This window comes from Cnephaeus nilssonii, assembly GCF_951640355.1.
Source record: "Cnephaeus nilssonii genome assembly, chromosome: 18".
NCBI lineage: Eukaryota > Metazoa > Chordata > Mammalia > Chiroptera > Vespertilionidae > Cnephaeus > Cnephaeus nilssonii.
In genome coordinates this window covers 37524824-37548408 of record NC_137089.1, presented here as the reverse complement: position 1 = coordinate 37548408, position 23585 = coordinate 37524824, and the positions used below count along the sequence as shown (strand labels likewise).

The following is a 23585-nucleotide window of genomic DNA, read 5'->3' as shown; positions in this document are numbered from 1 at the left end:
TGAAATTTTCCTTTGCTAAAATGTATTCTTGCCAAGAATCTGTTCGTGGTGGTCACTGTTTTTAGAATTAAAATAATATGCATGTGGTACAAGCAGAAATTTCACTTGGTAGTGAATTTAGGTTTCATATGCCATCTGCTCTTCAGTTACAAAGGTTGATTTTATTCCTCTTTTCTTCTCATTTTTTTTTGGTAAGAATATAAAATTCCCCAACAAAACCAATGCAGGTATTGAAAACTCAGAAGAAAAAAATGAAATGTTCTATCATACCACTCAGAAAAATGGATATAATCTTGTGAACACAGCATGAATTAAAAAAAAAAAAAACAGACTTAGACTACAGGAAACTACACAATAATCTGGACTTCTGATCTTTCCTAGGCAGCATTTATTACTCCAAAAATAAAAAAAGACGTGGGACCTTCCTTTGGAAATGCGTTCACTGCAAGAATCTTCTCACTCGTGTTAATCTTAATCTCTTCTACTGCATTGCTACTCACTGCTCATTTCCAAAAGAAATTTTTAAATTTATAAATGGAATACATATTCATTGACATAATGCATAAAAACTAAAAGAATAAAATATCATCATTAATCATCCAATTATTTTAAAAGCATTTTAAATACATGTAAGTATATAAATACATGTATGACATAATTGAGATTATAATATAAATTCTTTTTTCATAATCTGAATGTGTATATGTGTACCTTTTTCTATATCATAAAATATTGTAAATAATACAACTTTAATGGCTCTACCATCATTTATTTAAGCCAAATTAAATTATCTTTATTTATTTCAACCAGTTGTGTCTTGTTACTCTATTATAAATAGTGCTGCAATCCTATTTTATAAATATTTAAACCACATGTGATTATTTTCTTAATAAACATTCCCAGAAGTAAATATATTAGCTAGGCATTATGCATGAATTTTTTAATTAATGGAAAAACCATGATGATGATTACAATTAAGTTTATTTTTAAAAATTAATCAAGATAGAGTAATTTAGATACACGAAGTAAAAAAAAAAAGGAAGCAGTTTACCTTGTGCAAAAAGAACAGGATGAATTTTGAAACCTCCTCCATTTTTCAATCGTTGAGGCAGTTGTTCAAAATGATAACTATCAAGGTAGAAGTAAACTTTCAGAGCTTGCCGGCTTCCTTCCACTTGATATGTAAGAGGAACATCTAAAATGACATTTAATGTTATATTATTTCCTAAAATCAAATATACTGCATAGCATAGAAATTACTAGAAACTAAATATCTTAAAGTACCCATGTTTATTAAGTTCAGGTTTGGGCACCCTTTCAGTGTCATTCAGGGAAAGACTATAAATCAGGTTCTCATTAACTAAATAACAGATTTATTACTGTACTGTATATAAAATCATGTAATACGAAACTTCATCACCTGATACACCAGGTGTCTCACTTAACTAAATGAGAAGTTACACGTGGTTTGGAATCACAATCTCCCAGGGCCACTGCCTCATTCACATTTTAGCCAAATGGGTCCATAGGGTACACTTCTTAAGTAGGGTGCAAGGAACTGAGTACCTACCAACCATTATCAAGGTCAGCTCCAGATCAAAACTGGATGATCTCTGTTTGTGTCCAACAGTCATTAGAAATTATCTGTCTTTTTTCAAATATCCTAAATTTACTTACTCAAAAAAACAAAAACAAAACCCAAAACACCAAGAGAAAATGCTGCAGGAGTATTTCACAGTGCTGTCATAAATCCTTTTCATCTTCATCATGGCAAATAATTTGCAGATAACTTTTTAAAAAATGAATGTAAAAACTTTCATAAAAGCACTGTATTAACATCTGCAAATCTCTTTTATGCATATACCAATAAAGTTCATTTTATTTCTGTTTCTTTTTTTAAAGGGAGATGAAGGATTTTGGTTTAGGAAAAATAATAAATTGCATTTTAATGATTGGGAAAATATTTTTTATTTTTCCTGATTCTAAAATAAATAGGAAAAGATGCATGGACATCAAAGAAAATACAAATTTCTATATTTCAGATATTGGTATCTTCTTGCTCCCCTTTTCATACAATGTTATTCATATGTATTTTTTTAATTTTTTTAATTTCCCTTTGCTCTTTGGCAACAATGTAGCCAATCTCTGTATAAGCAAATGAACCATGTTATTGGAAAGAAAACAATGCAGCAGTTTAGTTCCATATTACAGGACTAACAAAGAACAAATAAAGATGATTTACCAGAAATTAAGAAACTGAAAATAAAAATAATCAAACAGACTGAATTTAAAACCAAGTAAAAAACTAAGAGTGCTACCTGAAAGAATGGAAACCCATTTCTCTCAAAGTATTTGGTGCACCTAAAAAGTGCATAATAATAAGGAGTTGAAAACTGCTGCCTTTTATTTGTGGAAATTTATCAACTATGAAAAGCAAACTTGATGATTAGGACTATGCAATGTTTAAAACCTTCAAAAACATTATCGAAAGGTCTCTGATTCCATCCTACGGAGAGATTCACCCTTGAGAGGTTTCAGTGGTGGGATCCCTCCCTGTAAACATGCCCCCCATCACGGAATGGGCCAGTGAGTTTGAAAATAAGTTTTTGACTCAGAGTTGTTAGTTGCCTTAGCTTGAATTGCTCTTCCTTTTCCTTCTGCAGAGCTGGGCCCTTCATGCCCTTCAGATTTCAGCTAAAAGCTACTTCTGTTGCGAGCCCTTCCCTGGTGACTCCTAAAAGGGCCACTCCACCCTGGTTCTTCATGCCTTACTTTTCTCCTGCACAGGATTGATCATGTCCCTAACTGGCTTAGTTGTTGATTCCTTTCTTGCTGTCTCCCATTAGGCCAGGGGTCCTCAAACTTTTTAAACAGGGGGCCAGTTCACTGTCCCTCAGACAGTTGGAGGGCCGGACTATAGTTTAAAAAAAATAAACTATGAACAAATTCCTATGCAAACTGCACATATCTTATTTTGAAGTAAAAAAAAAAATGGCAAAAACACCCGGCGGGCCGGATAAATGTCCTCGGCAGGCCGCATGTGGCCCGCGGGCCGTAGTTTGAGGACGCCTGCATTAGGCTGTGAGCGCCATGAAAACAAGGATGTGTCCGGTGTCTGTCTTATTCACCATGGCATCCACAGCTCCAGGAGCATATAGATAGAGTGGAGGTTCAAAGATATTCATTCTCCTAATAGTTACCATAAAATTAAAAAGGGAAAGATCTGCTGTCATTATATTATTCTTCAAAACCATAAAGATTTCCCACAAAATTTAATTATATACAACATAATCATTTAGCTCCTTTATTCCTCCATCAATCTATAATAATAAAAGCATAATATGCTAATTAGACCGGACAGCTGAATGACCTTCTTGACGACCTTCCAAACAAAGATGGGGGGGGGCGAGGGACGAGCCCCTTGCATGAATTTCCTGCATCAGGCCTCTAGTTACATAATATGAGATGAGAAGTTTCTTGTATTTTCCCTATACTGAAGTGAGTCAACTTGCCCATTTATGCCTTTGTATCTCTCTTTGATCTTTAAGCTTTATGCCAACAGGGACTTTGTTTCATTAAGTCACCATTATATCCCTAAAAATTAGTTTAGCACTTAACACATTGTATATACTTAATAATTATTTATTTCAAGAAAATGAACTGTTTTCAATCCAGACATTTGAATTCTACTTTCTTGGCATGTCATATTTCTTCAGAATCTCACCATTATTTAATAAAAAAATTAGATTATAAATAATGCTAAATATACCTTTTTAAAAAGATGCAAAGTAATAAAGCAAGGAGGATGGATTAGAATATTTACTGAATACTACCATTAGCCTTATATAATGCTGGAGATTTTCAAATACATTACTATATTTAAAACTCCAAATCCTGTGAGTGGGGAAAGCTAATATTCTCATGCAGATAAGAACAGAGCCAGGATCTGAACTAAGGTTTCTTGACTTCAAGGTCGATGTTCCCTATTAATTCTCTTTATATATTCATGCTTCCACCCTCTGCACTCAGTCCTTCTCACATAGACATGCAGCCAACTAGTTCTCCTTACAGTGACACATATTAATTAGTCAATCTGACGCCTCTGCTTCTACGCTTATAGAAATTAAATCACATGCAATTAATGATAAAGCTCTGGTTTTCTTACACCACATGAATAAGATGTGATGACCCTCAGGTACTAAATCATTCTCTTCTTTCTTGACATTAGCTTAGAATAACTAGATTCCTATCGTCACTATTTTTAATTTATTTGGAATATCTAGTAATGTAGCCTGGGAACTGACCATTCACTAGGTGAGGTTATGCTTTGGGAAAGACATAAAAGAATGTATTGCCAAATGTATCTCACAGTTTTTGTTTGTCGCAGATTCGTCTACATTTACATACAAAAGATAGTTAATTGGTCTTCATTATGTAACAGTGTATTTTCAACATGCCAAAGTCAAATCTCTCATAGTGCATATGCAACAAGTAGTTATTTTATCAAGCTCATGGAATCGGTTCCTCTTCTGCTTGTTCAACAGACCATTCATCCAGGAATGTCATATTTAAACCCATGAAAAAACAGTACTCCTGTAATTTATAGTCCCTCAGGCAAAATTTAGAAGAAAGAAAACATTAGGTTATATTGTGAAAATAGAGTTTCTCTACCGTTAGCAAAGTTGAGCCTACATTACTCAAGCAGATGAAAATACATTTTATTTTACACATGCCCACAGAAGACCATACAATTTGTTCAAATAATATTATTCTTATCAAATAATCCCCTTTATCATACAAATTCTCCCTAGAATATAACCTATATTCTTAACAATGTAATTCATGTTTGTGTTCACTGTCATTTATCAGTGAAGGTGAAAATTTAATAAGATTTTGTCCTCTTATCTTCATAATTTCATACATACAGAACCAAGGACTTTTACCATCTCCACAGCTACTATCAAGGTCAAGTCCCCATCATCTTTCACCTGGGTCACTGCAATTGCTTCCGAACTGCTCTTTCTGCTTCTGCCCTAGCTGCCAGTAATGATTTATTCAACACAGCAGTCTGAGGCAGCCTTTAATAAGCAAGGCAGATCATGTCCGTCCTCTGCTCAATGGCTTCATTAGAAAGGCAAAGTTCTTTCAATGGTCTGGCCTCTGCTTCCTTCTTATCTCCTATTCTTTTCCCCTCCGTCACTCCATGCCAGCCACACAGGCCTCCTTGCGATCCTGAGAGCATGCCACACTGTTCCAATGAGTCTGGAACACGCCCTCCCAAATACCTGTGTGGCTCGCTCCCTTAACGCATTCAGGTCTCTGCTTTGCTCCTTAGTAAGGCTTCCCTCCCCAGCTTGTTAAACATTCGCACCCTTTCATCTGCCCCTTCATTTTCATCCTCTGTTCTCTTCTATTTCCCTTATACATTCATATTATTATCTCCTAATTTATTACCAAATTACCTCATTTTGTCTTGCTTATTATTTATATCTCTCCACTTGAATATCAGCTCTGTGAGGGCTGTCTGTCTAGATCTCTACCGTATCCAGCACCTAGAATAGTACTTGGTGATAGTAGATATTTAAGAAATTTTTGACGAATGAATAAATGATTATCATTCTTAAATCAGATCACAGATTAAATGGATATTTATTGAGTCCCTATTTATTGTACTAGACATCATGTGTGAAAATAAGTAAGAACCTTTCCAGCCCTGGAAAATTTAACATCTACATAGTACATAAGATCCTCACACTTATGGGGGGGAAAAAAGAGAGACAGAAAAATAATAAAACTGATAAAGATTTCTTGGACTCACAGATAAATTTTAAACCTACTTATGACAATGTTGAAATAGTAGGTAAATGAGAACTTGCAGAAACTAAAAGATAGAGATTAAACCCTAGGTATTGCTATTTCTCTGAATATAAACTTCTGAATTACTCCCTTCATTGGGTATACTGACACCAAATTGCTAAATCAAAGGAATATTTTTCAAACCCTCAATTCATTAAGTAACTTCTTCATTACATTAGATACAACTACGTTCTATTGAAGTTCTCTCCTTCAGTCTTCACACTAAGTTTGTTCTTCCTTCAACTTTGATAATAATAAAGCCCTTCTGCCCATGGCAATGCATAAATTTAATTGATATTTGTTCCTTCATTTCCTTGGGGGAAAATAACGACGTTGCCTTTTCTGTTTTAGGCACTCTCTTAGGTGTTGGAGATATAACAATGAACAAGACAGGAAAGAGTTTTGCCATCCTGGATACTGTAGAGCCAGCATGTCAAACTCGCGGCCCATGGGCCACATGCCTCGTTTATTTGGCCCTTGTTAGCCTTTTAGTTTGACATGCTTTATTGTGATTATATTTTTACACATTAAAATTCTCATTATTGTGATTATATTTTTACACATTAAAATTCTTGACATTCAGAATGAAATGATTTTTGATTTTCATTTTTAAGCAAGCCAAAGGTACAGAATGTGTGTCTACTTCAAAATTAAATTATAACTTTTTTCAATTATTGTCAGATCAAATAACTATAATGTCTTTCTCAATTGGTTTATATCTAAATGTTATACAATGTGAGCATAACATAGGACTCTTCTGTTCATATTGGCCCTAAATACTTGTTTGTGTTGCCTGCTAACACATTCCCTAGAGGAACAATTGTGAAGATATGGAGTACAAAGTCAACTCAGTAAATTTTGTATATATTTGAGAAAAAGCTTTGGAAGCTACAGAAATATTAGGACAGTCCTTTTATTTAAAAAAAATCTTTATTTAAAAAAGCAGTAGAAAGAATAAATATTCTATGACTCTACTTAAATGAGGCACCTAGCATAGCAAATTCATAGAGATAGAAAGTTAAAAAGAGACTACCAGGGAGTGGAAAAGGGGTTGGGGGGAGGATGAAGACTTATTGCTTAATGAGTATGAAGTCTCTGTTTGGGAGAATGAAAACATTCTGGAGATGGATGCTGGAAATAGTTGCACAATAGTGTGAGTTTATTTAATGCCACTGAATTCTGCACTGAAAATTATTTAAGTGGTAAATTTTACGGTATGTATGTTTTACCAAAATAACAAAAATAAAAAAGGGAAGAAAATCTTGACTAGCACAAATCTTGATGCACACATTCAAAACATTTTGGAGGCCAAAGTAATAGGTACAAATAAAAGTTTAGAATTATTTGTAGGTTTATGTTATATATACTTTCTATGCCTCCCAGTTTGCTACTATTATTTTCTCTAAATATGATATTTTATATAAAATAAACTTCAGTCCAGCCAGCGTGGCTAAGTGGTTGAACGTTGACCTATGAACTAGAAGGTCACGTTTTGATTCCTGGTCGGGGCACATGCCCTGGTTGGGGCTCGATCCCTGGTGGAGGCAGCTGATCAATGATTCTCTCTCACCATTGATGTTTCTCTCTCTCTCTCCCTTTCCCTTCCTCCCTGAAATCAATAAAAATATATTTTTTAAAAGTAATAAAATAAACTTCATTTAAAATATATTAATATCAAAGTATTACCATATGTGTTTGATGACAAAGGAATTCTATAAAACACTTAACTACATACTTGCAACCAGTGGTTCCTCTTCTGATGGTTTAAAGTAAAAAGAAACCTTTTCCAAATCAAATAGTGCAACCAGTGTATCTTCTAGCATGGCCTGTTCATCTGTCTAGAAAGAGAGGGAAAACAAACGATACATGATATAATAGGATTGTGTATAACATAATGTGACATGACATAGCTTAGCACAGCATAGCATAACATAATATTATATAACATCTCCAGATCTAAACTAGCTTCACTTATGTTTTATTCACATACAAACCAAATTATCAACATTTAACTAAAAATCTGCTGTTTAAAATAAAATTAATACATCTCTCAAAGTTAGAAATTTCTTTATAGTTTTATATTCTTACTATTCCCAATTGTTTAAATTGTTCTACACAACTGTTCATTCTATTTTGTAGCTAGAGTCTAATCATATTTATTTTGCTTACTACTTACAAATAAATCTTTACAAAAAAGCTTATCATTTGCCTTTAAATTTCTATAATCTTATTAATGTAACAGCTGAAAGGGGAAAATGTTGTTGTATTAAAAAGCCACAACACATAATGGTCATCCTTATTTTACAATAAGATAACTATGCATTATACATTTTGTAATTTATTAAAACTGATAAAAGCAATCTGCATGTGTGTAATGATTGTTCCAAGGGCTTGGGGATAAGAATCATTTTCATCTCACTTGCCTTTTGGTGCTCTAACCTAGAATCTTGTGACTATGAGATCCAATCTGTTTTAATCATTTCTTACATCCTTAAAGCATGTTATTTTCCAGCGGAGGCAGGTAAGGCCAGGCGTGATAACAAGTTCAGTGCGTGTCTCAGTGAGCACTATCATCTTCCTGGTGCTAGATTCTGGCCTTCCTGGGAGCAGTTCAGTGCACTATCTAGTCCTTTACAAATTTCCTCATGAAAGAATAATGTGCCTTCCCGTATACCGCTTATCTTGTAAAGGTGACATTTGTTTCTTAAGAGTGTCAATGATACCTTCAAACATTAATGTTAATATGCTTTACACACATTTTTTAAAAGGTGCTTTAAGTTTACAGCCATATTTTGGGGGCAGCATTAATAGAAACTGCTTGAGATGGTGAAGAACTTCCATTGTGTGAAAAAGAATCACTGAGTGGAAACCAAGAGGTTAAGAGAATTGCCACCTTTGCATGTTGGTGTGGTACTTAATATAGTGTATGGTACACAGTAAGTGCTGGATAAATGTTTATTGAACTGAATTTTTTAAAAGTCGTTTGAAGCAGCAGAAATATGCCATGAACGGAAATGGAGGGAGCCGACTAAAGAATTGGCATTTTTCCAGTTGAGAGGAAAACATGCAAAAAGAAACATCCCAAAGAGGCTGGCCTCCGATTGCTAAAGTGCACGCCACAACGCTGCAGCTGATGTGACTGGAGCCACAGCCAAGTGACCAGGACTGTGCTCAGAGCTCGGTCTCACGGACCTCAGAGCCTGCCCCTCCCAGAGCGCCCTTCACAGTCCCAGGAGGCGCTTCTGCTCTTGTTTCAGAGGCAGAAAGACGCTGGGTGCGTGTGTTTTTCTTGTTACCTTTGGATTTTTAATCGATTCTGTAATAAACGTGTTTTGCAAGAACAATTTAAAGAAAACACAGCTTTCTTGAGATATAATTCACATACTATAAAATTCACCCCTGGAAAGTGTACAGCTCAGGGTTTTAGTATATTCACAGAGCTGTATTACTATCACCACCATCTAAATTTAGAATATTTCCACCACCCCAAAAAGAAACTCAGTACCCATAAGCATTCCATCCCCCAGTCCCTAGCCCCAGGTAACCACTAGCCTGCTTTCAGTCTCTACGATTTCCACACGTTACATAATAATGGAATCACGTAATATGTGGTCTTTTGTAACTGGGTGATTTCATATTGCAAAACATTTTCAACATTCATCCATGTTACAGCATGTATTGATATTTCATTCATTTTTATTGCTGAATAATGTTCTACTGTATATCTTGTTTACCCACTCATCAGTTCATGGAAATTTGGGTTGTTTCCACTTTTTAGCTATTATGAATAATCTCGCCATTTACCTCGCCTGTGACAGTATCTCACTGTACTTTTGAGTTGCATTTCCCCAATGGCTAATGATATTGATTATCTATTTTATGGTTTTTTTGGCAATTTTATATATTCTTTGGAAAAACAACCATTCAAATCCTTTGCCCACTTTTTGAGTTGTCTTTTTATAGCTTAATTTTAAGAATTCATTATATAACCTGGATATGTCATTTATCTGATATATGAATTATAAATAACTAAAATTTCAAATAAAATTCAGGTTAAAGTACCAGCACTTGACTAGACAATGGCAGTGTTAAGGCAAGAACAGAATAGAAATAAAGGCTCATTCATTCATTTATTCATTCGTTTGACATTTAATGTCTACCATGTGTTGGAAAGTAGGATTCCTATCTTATGTAATTTCTGTTTCGTAGGCAATGATTAATTAATATTTATTTTAAAACACACTTTCAAAAGTGCCTTATTTAAGTATTTCATTAATTAAATCTTATATTTGGTTGTAATAGCAACCAAACAAGAAATTGATCACCCATATGGAGTGCAGTAAAGTCTTTTCAGAATAATCTAATTGTTTCTTTGAACTGCAGTGAGGTGGACTGGCTTAGTTAACTTTCCAGAACCTTTTATGGCTGTGCAGTACAGCAATGACCTCCCTATCCTCAATGTCACTGAAGAAAAGCTTTATTTTGATGTATAAACTCATATGCTTTTGTTTAAAATCTTAACCATGTTACTTGGTAGCTACATTATCTGGGTACTTTTACAGATAAAATAGCATCTCATGTTCAAAATCACTATTCCATTTAACTAGCACCTTAAGCTTATATTTAAAAGTGAATATATTTGCCTTCAAACATCATGACAACTATCAGAACCACAGAAAGTATGGGTGAGAAAAACAAGTTTACCACAGTGTTATTTATCACATATTTCAAGATGCTTTCTTCATATGCACTGTGGAAAACTAATGCACAAACATAGAATATTCTACAGTAATTAGAGCAATGTTCTTAGATTTAACAGGACAAACACGATTACGAAGGAAGGAAAAAGAATCATTTAACACATGCAAATTTTAAACAGATTGTCAGACCATATGACAGGCAAGTTGTCAGAGCTCTCTATCAAGAATGCTCCAGAGTATCAACCTCAGCGGGAGGTTGGTTTCCATGCACGGAAGGACCCTTTTCCTGCACTGGAAATAAGGAACCATAGCAGAGAAACCCTCGTTCCTCTGAAGACCCTTTTCAGCCAGTGCTTAGGGATACAGGATTTAATAACAGATCAAGGCTTTCTCAGCTTTTAGAAACCTCTGAGAACAGGTCAAAATCAGGAAAGAGAGAACTCCTTCTACATGCCTACTAAAACTACATTTGCCCATGAAAAATATACACTGAGTGGCCAGATTATTATGATCTCCAAACACATAATAATCTGGCCACTCAGAGTATATCCTATATAATAAAAGGCTAATATGCAAATTGTCCCCTCGACCAGGAGTTTGACCAGCAGGCAGGCCAGCCAACCGCCCATGTCCCCTCCCCCTGACCAGGCTGGCCGGACCCCACCCATGCACGAATTCATGCACCGGGCCTCTAATATATCTATACTAATAAAATAGTAACATGCTAATTGACTGTACCTTCGTGACGCCCACCAGCCAATCAGGAGTATGTAAATTAACTTAACAAAGATGGTGGGTTAATTTGCATACACAGGTGCAGAGCGGCCAGGGGCGTTCCTCACCACCCCAGCTGCTCTGGGCCTCTGGGCAGCATGGGAAGGCAGAAAGGCGGCTCCGGGCGGAGTGAAAAGGTGGCTCTGGCCAGAGCAAAGGCGGTGCCAGCAGCCAGGAGAAGGAAGGCCCATTCTTGCATGAATATACTGAGTGGCCAGATTATTATGCGTTCAGAGATCATAATAATCTGGCCACTCAGTGTATATTCTTTTGAAGGAGCTGAATGACTGCTGATACAATAATAACCACTTGCTATTTGGGAACATGTTACAATGACTATATTACAACAGACACAGACAACGATGTGTCCTGTGGTTCCTTACCAAGTTTGGTGACAGAAGGGACTGAAAGTGAAAAAGAACACCTGCATTGGCGATCTGGTCCAGCCACCTTCTGCTGGCTTCCCACGTTTCCATCTCATTTTCCTTGCTGTTGTCAAACATCTGGTTTAAGGCCGCCATAAGCTGCTCGGAGAAGGCACAGACTGTGGCCACGAGACTTTGGCAGAAAACCATGTCTCTTCGGAGCTGTGGCTCACTGTCTGCGATCCAGGAGAACAGAGGGAGTTTTGAGAAATGTCATCAATCAAACCAGTCCAGTAAGCATTTACACTCGCTGTTATTTCGACCTCTCACTAAATTCACACTATGTGAGAATGTAAATTTGAGTTCTCTTAATGAGCACATATATTTTAGCAAGTTTGTTTTTTAGAAAACACCAAAAAGCGTTAGAAACATTAAAATAATTTTTCTTATATGACATTGTGACTTTATTTTATAATCCCTAAATTGCTTTAGAAAACCTAAGGAAAAAACCTAAGTCTTTATTTATTTACTTTTTTATTTTTCTTGATGGTCCACAAATTGTGTTTGTTACGTGGAATGTCCCTAAAGGAAACTCAGAGTCCATTTTTTCGGTTTGTGCTGGCAAACAAAACACAATATCATGCCTGGCCAGCATGGCTCAATAGTTGAACCAGGTCACGGTTCGATTCTCGGTCAGGGCACATGCCCAGGTTGCAGGCTCAGTCCCCAGTGGGGGCATGTAGGAAGCAGCCAATCAATGATTCTCTTTCATCATTGATCTTTCTACCTCTCTCTCCCTCTCCCTTTCTTTCTGAAATCAATCCTATATAATAAAAGCATAGTATGCAAATTGTCCCCTCCACCAGGAGGTCATCCTGGAGTTCGACCAGGGGGCGGGGCCTGCCAGGGGAAGGGAGGGAGTACCCGGCCAGCAGCCGGCACCTGTTAGGGACCCTACCAGTGCATGAACTTCATGCACTGGGCCTCTAGTAAAAAAATATTTTTAAAAATACAGTATCATTAATACTAAAATTTTTAAAATTGCCTACTAAACCTATTGAAATATTGATGTGAAATGCACATGGGAAAAAAAGTATCGATGTCCAATTATTTGTAACAATAAGCAAATCTGTATGTCCTGAATTTACTATTCAACTTCACAAGTTATCAATATGTCCATTCATAAGCTCCTATATTTCTTTGAAATAAGTAATGTATCTACAGTTTTAGCACAAATTGATTTTTACTAGGATTCTTATTCTGCAATTGACTGGCATTTTCACTGAACCACTTTGAAGGTATATTTCCCATGTGAACTGCCACTCCTGGGCCACAGTATTTTCCAAAGGAAAGAAGCTGTGCCTGAGAACCTGATCACAGAGGGTTAACTTCCTGGGGTGGTTGGATATATACAAATTACATAATTACTATAAACAGCACGCCATGTTATGTACATTGAAAAATCACTTGTACTAGAAGAACAACAAAGGTGAAAATAGTCTATTCCCTCAAAGTCTATTGAATATTTTGAGGACTCAGAATCTTCTGAAATGAAGAAGTATTGTCAATATTAGTGTATAATGTAGTATAAATACTGTCTTTATTCAATGTTGAGTTCTAGCTTTATTCATAAAAAAGCATAATTTTTAAGATGTTTACCAAGAATACAAAACACCTGTTTTTAATAACCATCAAAGGCATGTGTGAACATAATGTAATTGCTATGTTACTCAGTTTCACTGTTAGTAAAAGCTACTCTTGAAAATTTTATTAGAAAAATAATTAAATATTTAAAATATTTAATTTTATAACAAAATATGTATTTATTAGGTTAAACTATAAGAACTTGCTATTTCAGCAGGTCAAAATAGTTGAGTATGGCAATTCCATATGGTTTGACTTACTAATTTAACCAACAACATGTGTTAGACATTTTCCTTATGTAGTTCTATACCATGTGCCCCATTCTAATAGATGGAAAAGAGCATTTTTATACAAGAAACTATAAAAGGGCTAAACTGGAGAAAAACTCTATTCAAATCTCAATTAAGAAAAAAAGCAAAAACACTTATTTTGTTGTTGTGTATAACTTCTCACACAATGTGGACATTCAATAAATGTTTACTGAATGAATGGATGAATATAATAAACCAGTGGAGCAACTAAGAGACAAAGGAATTAAGTGAAATGAAAATGTCTGAGCTCATTCCCTGGCTTATTGAAATCTCTGGATTTAGTTTTACTTAAAAGGGGACTTCAGAAAGCTTTTAGCTCAGCAGTGCGGCTAGAAGATTGACGTTCAAGACGGGGACTAAATAAACAAAAATTGCCCTGAATCTTCCTTAAAACGTTGTTGCTTTGTTATTCCTTTGTCAGAAAATCTGGGCAATTTTAAAATATACTTCAGTAGCTTTGGCAGGGATACTCCCACCTATAATCGGAGAATAATTTCTTAATAAAAATCTAAGTGGAAAGAAATTGCTTCTATCAAGAGCAGAGGGCTGACGTCTGTAGAAGGAAGGATCTGGCTCCACTGTGAGCTTTAGAAGAGATCACAAGGCTTGTGTCACTAGCAGAAACAATTATCTCCAAATGGCTTTTGAGAAGAAACTCTCAAATTTCTTCTTCTTTTATCCTAAAACAAACACTTAGATGTTTGTTCTACTCTTTGCTATATTCTGTATGCATTTTAAGCCAAATTAAATTTTTCATTCAGCCTCATTATCAAATCAAAACTAAACATACAAAAGTTGAATTCGTTCACTAATTCAAGCTTTCACATGAATGCCCCACAAGAATTAAACATTTTTGCACCAATTGCTGGGGGTGTAAAGAAGTCCAAGTCGAGGCCTTGGCCAGGGCTATGCTCCCAGCAGATTGGGAGAGTAGATAAGCAAGATGCCTTTGGACCACACTGCCTCTGAAATCTTAAACCAACATACTTTCAGCTGAAAAACACTTAACACTTAACAAGTGCTTATTACTTCATGAGGTGGTTTTCAATTGCCCCTTCCTATTTTTTGACAGAGAGTAAGTGACGAGTTTCCCTAGACTTCACAATGCACACCATATATTAAAAGCTTTTTCAAGTGACGTTTGATATGAGGAACGAGAGTAGAAAACTGAGTAGCAGAAGCGTCTATCTATGCCCAACTTATGTTTATAGCTTCTCCACACATCACCTCCCTCCATCCATCCCAGACAACCAGCAACCATCTTCACACAATTATTGTGAGAATATAATAAAACAACGTATCTGAAAACAGCCAGAACAGTGCTGTACAGACCTCTCCGAGCCACCCAGTACTGCTGAGCGTTCCTCAGACATGCGAGGCCCCTCTAGCCACACCTTTGTTCACCGACTCGCTGGCTGCAGGCCCTTCCCTCCTCTCCACCAGCAAACTTTAAATCATCAGTTAAGAGTCAAGTCACTGAACTACTGAAACTCCTCTGAACTATTAAAATATTGTCTCCCCTGGTAACATTTCCCTTCTCCTTCAGGAAGTATTGTGCACTTCTACCTGCCACTAGGCCTGGAGCATCCCTGTACTAGATGGCTAATGACCTATGGTTCTTACATGAGTCTGTTTACTAGTTTGTGAACCGCAGGGACCTTCAGCACAGGCCATGGGAAGTGGCATATAACGTACAATGTGTGAATTATGCTCATGGATTTTAGAGGCATATGATCGGCTTTTGTCTACCCATTCCACCAGTTTTAAACCATATAATCCTAAGTATTGGATTCTAATATGTAAAATGGGGTATACCTATTTCTTAGATCACAATAAAGATAAATGACATAAAAACATTTAGAGCATTGTCAGCCGGTGTGGCTCAGTGGTTGAGAGTCAACCCATGAACCAGGAGGTTCCAGTTCAATTCCTGGTCATGGTACATGTCCAGATTGTGGGCTTGATCCCCAGTGGGGGCGGGGGAGGGGGGAGGAAGGGGAGGATGTTTCATCGACGTTTCTCTCTCTCTCTCCTTCTCCCTTCCTCTCTGAAATAAATAAAAACATATTAAAAAAACATTTAGAGCATTTAGCGAAGTGAAACTGGATAGTATTATTATGGAGATTCCTTTCTCTAGCATCTAGCAGGGTGCCTGGCACTGAGTGGGAGCCCAGTTTTATTGCTGAATGGAGAGAGGACAACATGATAAAACAAAAGAAGCTAACTCCAAGCAAAAACACATAGTTGTTTTTTTGTTTGGTAATTATACAGCTGTTTAAAATTCACAAGTGTCCATCCTTTCTAAAGCTATTCTCATTCTTTATTTTTATCAGTAAGAGTTATAGCAAGAATCACAATTGCTGCTTCCAGCTTCCAGCAAACGAAGAAAAGCAGAGAGCTGTGTTTTCTTGGTGACAGCTTGTTTATTTCTTTTGCAGAGTAAGTATTCTCTTGTAGTAGAAATGGAATAAAAAATGGATTTTTTGAAACTTATCAAATGCTTCTGTTTCATTTCCGTTTTTAAGCACCTACTTCAACTCATTTTTTACAAACATGCTTTACAATATTAACACTTCATTTATCTCACTGTTATAAAAGTTCCATAGTTAGCTAGCTGGCCTAAAAAGAATGAGATGGTATCTAGACACAGAAACAATCCCAGCGATTTTTCTGAGATTGTTGGGAAAGAAAGCAAAATAAACAAGGAAGCAAAAAGAAAAGATCAGAGAGACAGGAATAAAAGTGAGTTAAGAATATTTACCAGACACACTCTACCCTTTTCAAGGGAAGAGTGTAATTTCACAGCCAACCATATGGTGTAATTTGGTTACTGTTTTGGTGCCAGGCTATTTATATATGAGGGAACAAAGAGTGAGTGAATAAAGTAGAAAAAGGTAGAATTATCACAAGAATAAAAAAATGAAAATGAAATCAAAATAAGAATCTACAAGAGCAGCCATTTGAATATTAATGAATAAAGTAATACATTCCAGGACCACTTCTGAAATTAGCATAAGTTTGAATTTCAAATCTGCCACTTACTATTTATTAATTCATGTACTCAATGAAACATATTCTAGTTGCTCAAAGATATGTGTTGAATGAACATCATTTACAAATTATTATTAGCCTTACAGATTCTTAATTTTTAATTATTTTTAATCTGCCTGATTATTAATTTCTTCAACTTTAAAACTGTGGAAAAATAATTATATTCTCACAGAGTAGTTGTGAAGACCTAATGAAATACATAAAAATGAGGTCCATCAACTGTGTGGTTATTAGTAAAGCTTAAAAAATATAAGGAATGTATTATATTATTATTCAGTCAAAAAGCAAAGCAAAAACTTCTTTAAACAACCAACAAACAAAAAATCCCTCTTGGTTAACTTGGCTCCTCCATTTATTTATTTATACTTTAAATTTCCTAACTGCGGCAGATTTGTATAAGTGGTCACTAATTCTTCCCCTGTCTGTACCATGCCTTTGCAATACGATTTTGAGATTGAGACTCTCCATCAAAAGCACAGTCCATTTCCCCACCCCGTGAGTTTGAGCCCACCTATATCCTTGTTCATATACAGAAGTTAAACACAATTTATCAATATATCCAATTTGCACAATTAACTTTACCAAACCTGCTTCCTGTCTCTTTTTAATTATATTTTTAATTGATTTTAGAGAAAGAAACAACTATTTGCTGTTCCACTTATTTTTGCATTCATTGGTTGCTTATTGTATGTGCCCTGACCGGAGATGGAACCCACAACCTTGGCATATGAGGATGATGCTCTAACCAACTGAACTGCCCTGCCAGGAACCTAAATTATATTCATATAAATGTCTATATGTGGTCACATGTTTCTATTTGTAATTGAAGATGAATATACATTTTTGTGTTTTTCTTAAAACTAAGTTATTTTTTCTATCTTTGCAAGACTTTAGATAAGATAGGGATCATATTTCCATCTCCTTTGCTGAAGGCATTGCTTTGATATCATGACACTTCTAAGGGCATAATTTTAAAAAGTAAAAATAATGAAAATTATTACCTGAATACTCAAGAAGTGCCAAAAGTATTCTACACTTGACTTCTGCAGAGGAAAAACACAACAACATATCAGTTAATTGTTCGACCAATTTCTGCCACATTTTAACTATTCCATAATAAAAATTAGCACAATCTCATTACATCAGATAATAAAAATCACTTGAAATGCTATTCTTTCCTACCTGCTTATATAAATTCTGTCCATTGCTCAAGACCCTAAAATGCCTCCTAGATCTGAATTATGTGAGTTGATGAAACATCATTCAAATCCTGCTATCTATGTAGGTCCTCTTTTGTTGCTATAGCTTACATGGTACTCTCTAAACTCCTACAGTTGTCATAGTTTTGATCAATAAACTATCAAATGGTATTTTTCTTAGTTATTTTAACTTTTAAAAATCATATATAATATATATAATTATCCTATAAAATAAAAAGGTTAATAAGCAAATTGACCGAACGGCGGAACAACCAGTCACTATGATGCGCACTCACCACCAGGGTGCAGATGCTCAACGCAGGAGCTGCCCCCTGGTGGTCAGTGTGCTCCCACAGGGGGAATGCCACTCAGCCAGAAGCCGAGCTCACAGCTGGCGAGCGCAGCGGCAGTGGCGGGAGCCTCTCCTGCCTCCATGGCAGCGCTAAGGATGCCCAAATGATGGCTTACGGGGAGCAGGCCTAAGTCATCAGTTGGACATCCCCTGAGGGCTCCAGACTGTGAGAGGGTGCAGGTTGGGCTGAGGGCCCGCCCCCAAGTGTACAAATTTTGTGCACTGGGCCTCTAGTATATTATATTGTGCATTATATATTACAATTATAGCTTATATATAATTACATAGATTATATTTATAGATTCTATAGAATATAGATTGTTTTCCTTTTCCATCTATAATTAAAGATACTGTGCTAAAGGACAGAAAACTACTAAATGTTTCCATATAGTCATCTTCCCACCCCATCTACGAACAGGGTCAATCACAAGTATTTCATAAATGATGTGTATGCACTTCATTCTCATTGCTCTGTGTCCAGTGAGTTATGTGTCCACTTATTTCCAATTGGCAAATAGTTTATTTGCCATAAAAACCTACAGAGTTTTTTCCCAAGATTATGGGAAATAACAAAGGTTAGATTGCATCCTATTCAATAGTCAGAGCAACAAAATTAATCTACAAGAAATGCAGGAGATACTTAAGATGGCATTAAATTTTACAAGTGAGACTGCAAAAACAGAACACCCATGTGTCATATACTAGCTGTGTGGTCTTTAAAAAAATTGCTAAAATACTTTGAGTCTCAACTTGCTCAGTTTATTAAAAAAGGACATAACTTAGGAACAGCCAGATGGAAGAGAGACAAGGGCAAGGTATGGGAGAAAGGCATGGAGCTTCCATGCTGTCTGCATAGGTCACTCTCCCAGCAGATAAGAACGGTTCAGAACATGCTACCCCAACATGTGCACTTTGGCATATTAAATATTTTAAGCTGAATTTGAGAAACAGCAGGTGCAGGAAGGACTCTCTGACCTCCCTCTTCTCCCCTAACGCAGGTCATAAGACCCTCATATGAGATGTGTCCTCCCTATACCTGGAGGAACAAAGCGTCCTATGTCCAAAGATGCTGAGAGGAACAAACCCTGCTAAGTTTCTCCCAGATTACTGTCCTTAGCCTATACCCTTTGTTCTACCATATTTTCCTACAACTTTCCACTCTTCATCAAACCTAGTATAAAAACTCTTAGGTTTAACTATTTCTTTGGGTCCTCATTTCCTTATGAAGGTTATTGTCGCATGCAAAATTCATATTAAGTACATTTATATGCTTTCCTCTTATTAATTTGCCTTTTGTCAGTATAATTCACAGGAGGATAGAAGACAAAAGATATTTATTTCCTCCACAGGAACATCAGAATGGGGTCAATCCCAGCTACGTATATAAACATTGAAATTCTGGCAAGTTGGCCTTATGTTAACTTGTAGTAAGCCCTGACTTTCCCTATGTAAAGACAGTTTAAGAAAGAAAATGGAAATTACTTCTGGTTGCATTAGATAAATTCATGCTAAACTGGTGATGTTACATCAGAGTACCTCCATAGTACAAGCAGCTGATTATAAGGATCCCAGGGTTATGCTTCTAACCATATAACAGGACTAGACACCACACACATTAACAGGAAATGGCAAATCGACTTCTCCTTTGAATAGTCCATTGAGCTGAACTCGTGATTAATAGTTTTTCAGTCTCACTTAATATGGGGACAATCATAGCTCTTATCCAAAGTAAGTGCATCTCACTGAAACTTGCAACAAGGGATACAACTGAAGTTCTGCAAAGAGGCCTCTCCATATCATCAACTGTACATCCAGCCACGTTCAACCAGCTCTTGGGCTCCTATGACCAACAGTGGCACATATTCAATATCTATCAATCAGTCAATCAATCAACCAACCAGTCAATCAATCAATGTAGATAGCTAACATTCCTATTGCTGCTTATTGTGATATGAGGTACTAAAGATATAAAAGCAGGACTTAAGATGAAAATGTATCAGTCTTCAAATGAAGACCTTTTTAAAAAGTAAGCATTTTATTCTGTAGAAGAGGTTTATATTTTAAAGATGAAGCTCTTCAAAAAACAAACAATAAAAAATAGATTTCTCTGTTCATATCACTATTTCATTTACTCTAAAAGCAATATAAGGTTTAAAAAACTCAAGGATGATGAGAACACCTGCATTTAGATTCATGACATAACTTTTAGGAGTATATGATACTGGCATCTATTGAATAAAAATACACATTTTACTTAGTAAAGTGTATATGCCTAGATTCCTTAAGCCTAACACCCTTTAAAAATATCACCCTTCTTGCTAATCATTATTTTGGGGGAGTGTTATAATGTGTAGCAAGTAGCTAATATATATATATATATATATATATATATATATATATATATATATATAATAAAAATATAGCCAAGAAATCTAGCAGTCAAGAACAAAATATTTCATCGCACAATAGAATTGCTGAGATTCATTTGGAGTTTTTCATATCTGTACAAACTCCTCTACTGGTCTCTAAACAATACCTAAGCTGTTATATTGAGTTTATTTCTAGGCAGAAGACTTAGTAATCACAGAACATTTAAACCATCTCTGTCATTTATGAAGAAAAGAGGCCCCCAAAATGATGAAACTGAGCCCCCAAAGGGGTTAAGTGACAGGCTCAGATTCTGTTGAGTTTAAGAACTATCATTTATCAGGAAAGCATTATAAAAGACAAAACCAGACCCAAAATGGCATCACTTATGCTAAAACCCATGATACCAAACCTAGATTTGATGCCTGACTTAACTGCTGTTTAAACCTTCTTTGAAATATAACTCTAATCAACAGTCTGGAATTTTCTGATCAAGCACCACTAAGGTAATCTGTTGAGTGGGCCCTCTCCATCCCCCATAAAAAGAAGAGGCAACCGGCAAGATAAAAACCCTTGCAGTTCCCTTAAGAAGATGTCTTAGGGTAAATATAATCCTTTATCTTCTTTTATTAATAGCTCCCTTGCCCCACCCTTCTTCCTATAAAAACCTTCCATCTTGTACATCCCCTCAGAGCACCTTTGTAGTCACTAGATGGGACGCTGCCTGAATCAGAAATCACTTAATAAAGGCAATTAGATCTTCAAATTTACTCGGTTGAATTTTGTTTTTTAGTAGCATAAAAAAAAAATCCAGCCCAACTGATGTTGCTCAGTGGTTGAGCGTTCACCTATACAACAGTTCATAGTTCGATTCCTGGTCAGGGCACATGCCCAGGTTGTGGGCTCGATCCCCAGTGTGTGGTGTGCAGGAGGCAACTGATCAATGATTCTTATCATTGATGTTTCTATCTCTCTCTCCCTCTCCCTTCTCTGAAATCAATTAAATACCTTTTTTAATTTACCCTGAAATAATGGTAATGACTGGGGTAATGCTGTGATTTTGCTGAATACTATTTACCATATCGAACTGACATTCAAATCATTGTGGAATAAAAATTTAAACCCAGGCATAATACTTATTCATTGTATAGGTTCCCTGGTCTTAGCACTATTAACATTTGGGCCAAACCATTTTTTATTGTGAGGGACTGTCCCGTACATTGTAGACTGTTCAGTAGAATCCCCGGGCTCTACCCACTAGATGCCAGTGGTATACCCACAGTGGGGACAACCAAAGTGTGTCTCCAGATACTGCCAACCACTGGCTAAATATTGGAAATAAAATCATGAATTAGATGTTTTAAAAAATTAAACAAATTTCTCTCTTCATCATTTTCACCATAACCATGTTGGAAACTCTCAGAATTTTCTACTTAATAAGTCTGAATCTAAACATGCAATCAGATTTTGGAGTTGTCTTGAAGTTGTATCTTCAATTACAGGTTGTACCAATTATACGGTGTTGAAGAAACAATGTCATGGTATATAATAACACCATCAACTCAGACAAACAATTCTGAAAAAGAAACTTAAAATGAACGACGCAACCTATGTCATTATCTTGAGTCTCACACAGATGCCCAATTGATTTTTTTAGACTCAGGTTTTTTGTGAATTCTTTAAAAAATTTTCTGTTGTCTCATATTAAAAATATGAAGCTCCATGTTCCATTTGTCTTCATAAATATAAGCTCTTATTTTATTCACTGAGAATATTCTCGATCATGTAGATCATTTAGATCCTTGGAACATAAGGTTCTGCAATCTTATTCCTCCTTTCTCTCATCCTTCATCACATTTTACACTCCTTTTATTTCACTCTTAACAGGAAACATTGAAAAAGTGATAAGACCATTACTGAACTTTTGGGTTTAATGGGTTTTTAAATGATTACTACTAATATAATGAGATATTCTTTGTTTTTCAACCTGACCTTCAACAAATTTTCTGATGTTCTGAGCAAGACTCCGGACGCTGCTGGGAAGATTCCAAGGATCTTGCTTGATGTGAAGCCTTAACCGTTTTGGACAACTCAGCTTTGGTTCCATTTCCTGCTGAAATTCTAAATAAACACAAAAAAACCTCTCTTAACTCTCAACCATTTACCAAACAATTAACAACACTATCAGCTTCAGAATCTTCTTGTTTTCCTTGCTGTTGTCCTAAATTATTATCATGTTGGTAATTTCTTCAGCCATATCACAGGAGAAAATATGTTAAATCCAGAATGCCAAACCTTAGTATTATTTTCTTACAAATGTTTAAACAAAGGAGCAAATTTAGATGAAAAACTATACTTTAAACATCTTAAACTAGATGTCGGAAAGTGGAAGCTCTAGATCTTCTTCTGTTAGCCTATTCTGTTTGCCCAGCCACATTCTCAACCCTCCTCCCTCACCACTGGGATATAAACAAGTAGCCATTATGCCTGGTTTTGGCCAAAGCAACTCAATACCTGTATCTCTTCAATTAACTCATATATGTTCAGTCTGGCCCCATAGGCATTAAACATTTTAACTTTCAAAGAAATCTAAAAGATCCTATACTGGTTTTTACTTAGATTTTAAAATTATCAAAAAGAAGCAATATTAAGTGAATTATGAGGCATGAGCAAACAGAACTTTTCTTATAGTACTACTAGAGGCCCGGTGCATGGATTCGTGCACCGGTGGGGTCCTTCAGCCTGGCCTGCGCCCTCGCAACCTGGGACCCCTAGGGGGATGTCAGACTGCCGGTTTCGGTCTGGTCCCCACAGGCCAGGCCAAGGGACCTCAAGAATCCATGCACCAGGCCTCTAGTATGCATATAAGATCTTTGGTTAATCTCTTCCCACCTTCCCCTCTCCCGCCTTCCCTCTGAGATTCATCAGTCTGTTCCATGTTTCCATGCCGGTGCGTTGACTGTTTG

At 36.1% G+C, this 23585-nt stretch overlaps 1 protein-coding gene across 2 annotated transcripts in view; it reads right to left on the bottom strand.

The window, feature by feature from the left end:
- Window positions 1-23585, bottom strand: part of PREX2 (phosphatidylinositol-3,4,5-trisphosphate dependent Rac exchange factor 2) — a 220664-nt gene that overhangs the window by 53611 nt on the left and 143468 nt on the right. For both annotated transcript variants that reach the window (XM_079796248.1, XM_079796249.1), the window contains 5 exons: window positions 22612-22740; window positions 17703-17744; window positions 11714-11931; window positions 7592-7694; window positions 1052-1195 (listed from right to left, as the gene is read on the bottom strand). In XM_079796248.1, the coding sequence (XP_079652374.1) occupies window positions 1052-1195; window positions 7592-7694; window positions 11714-11931; window positions 17703-17744; window positions 22612-22740 (636 nt within the window). The remainder of the gene's footprint in view (window positions 1-1051; window positions 1196-7591; window positions 7695-11713; window positions 11932-17702; window positions 17745-22611; window positions 22741-23585) is intronic.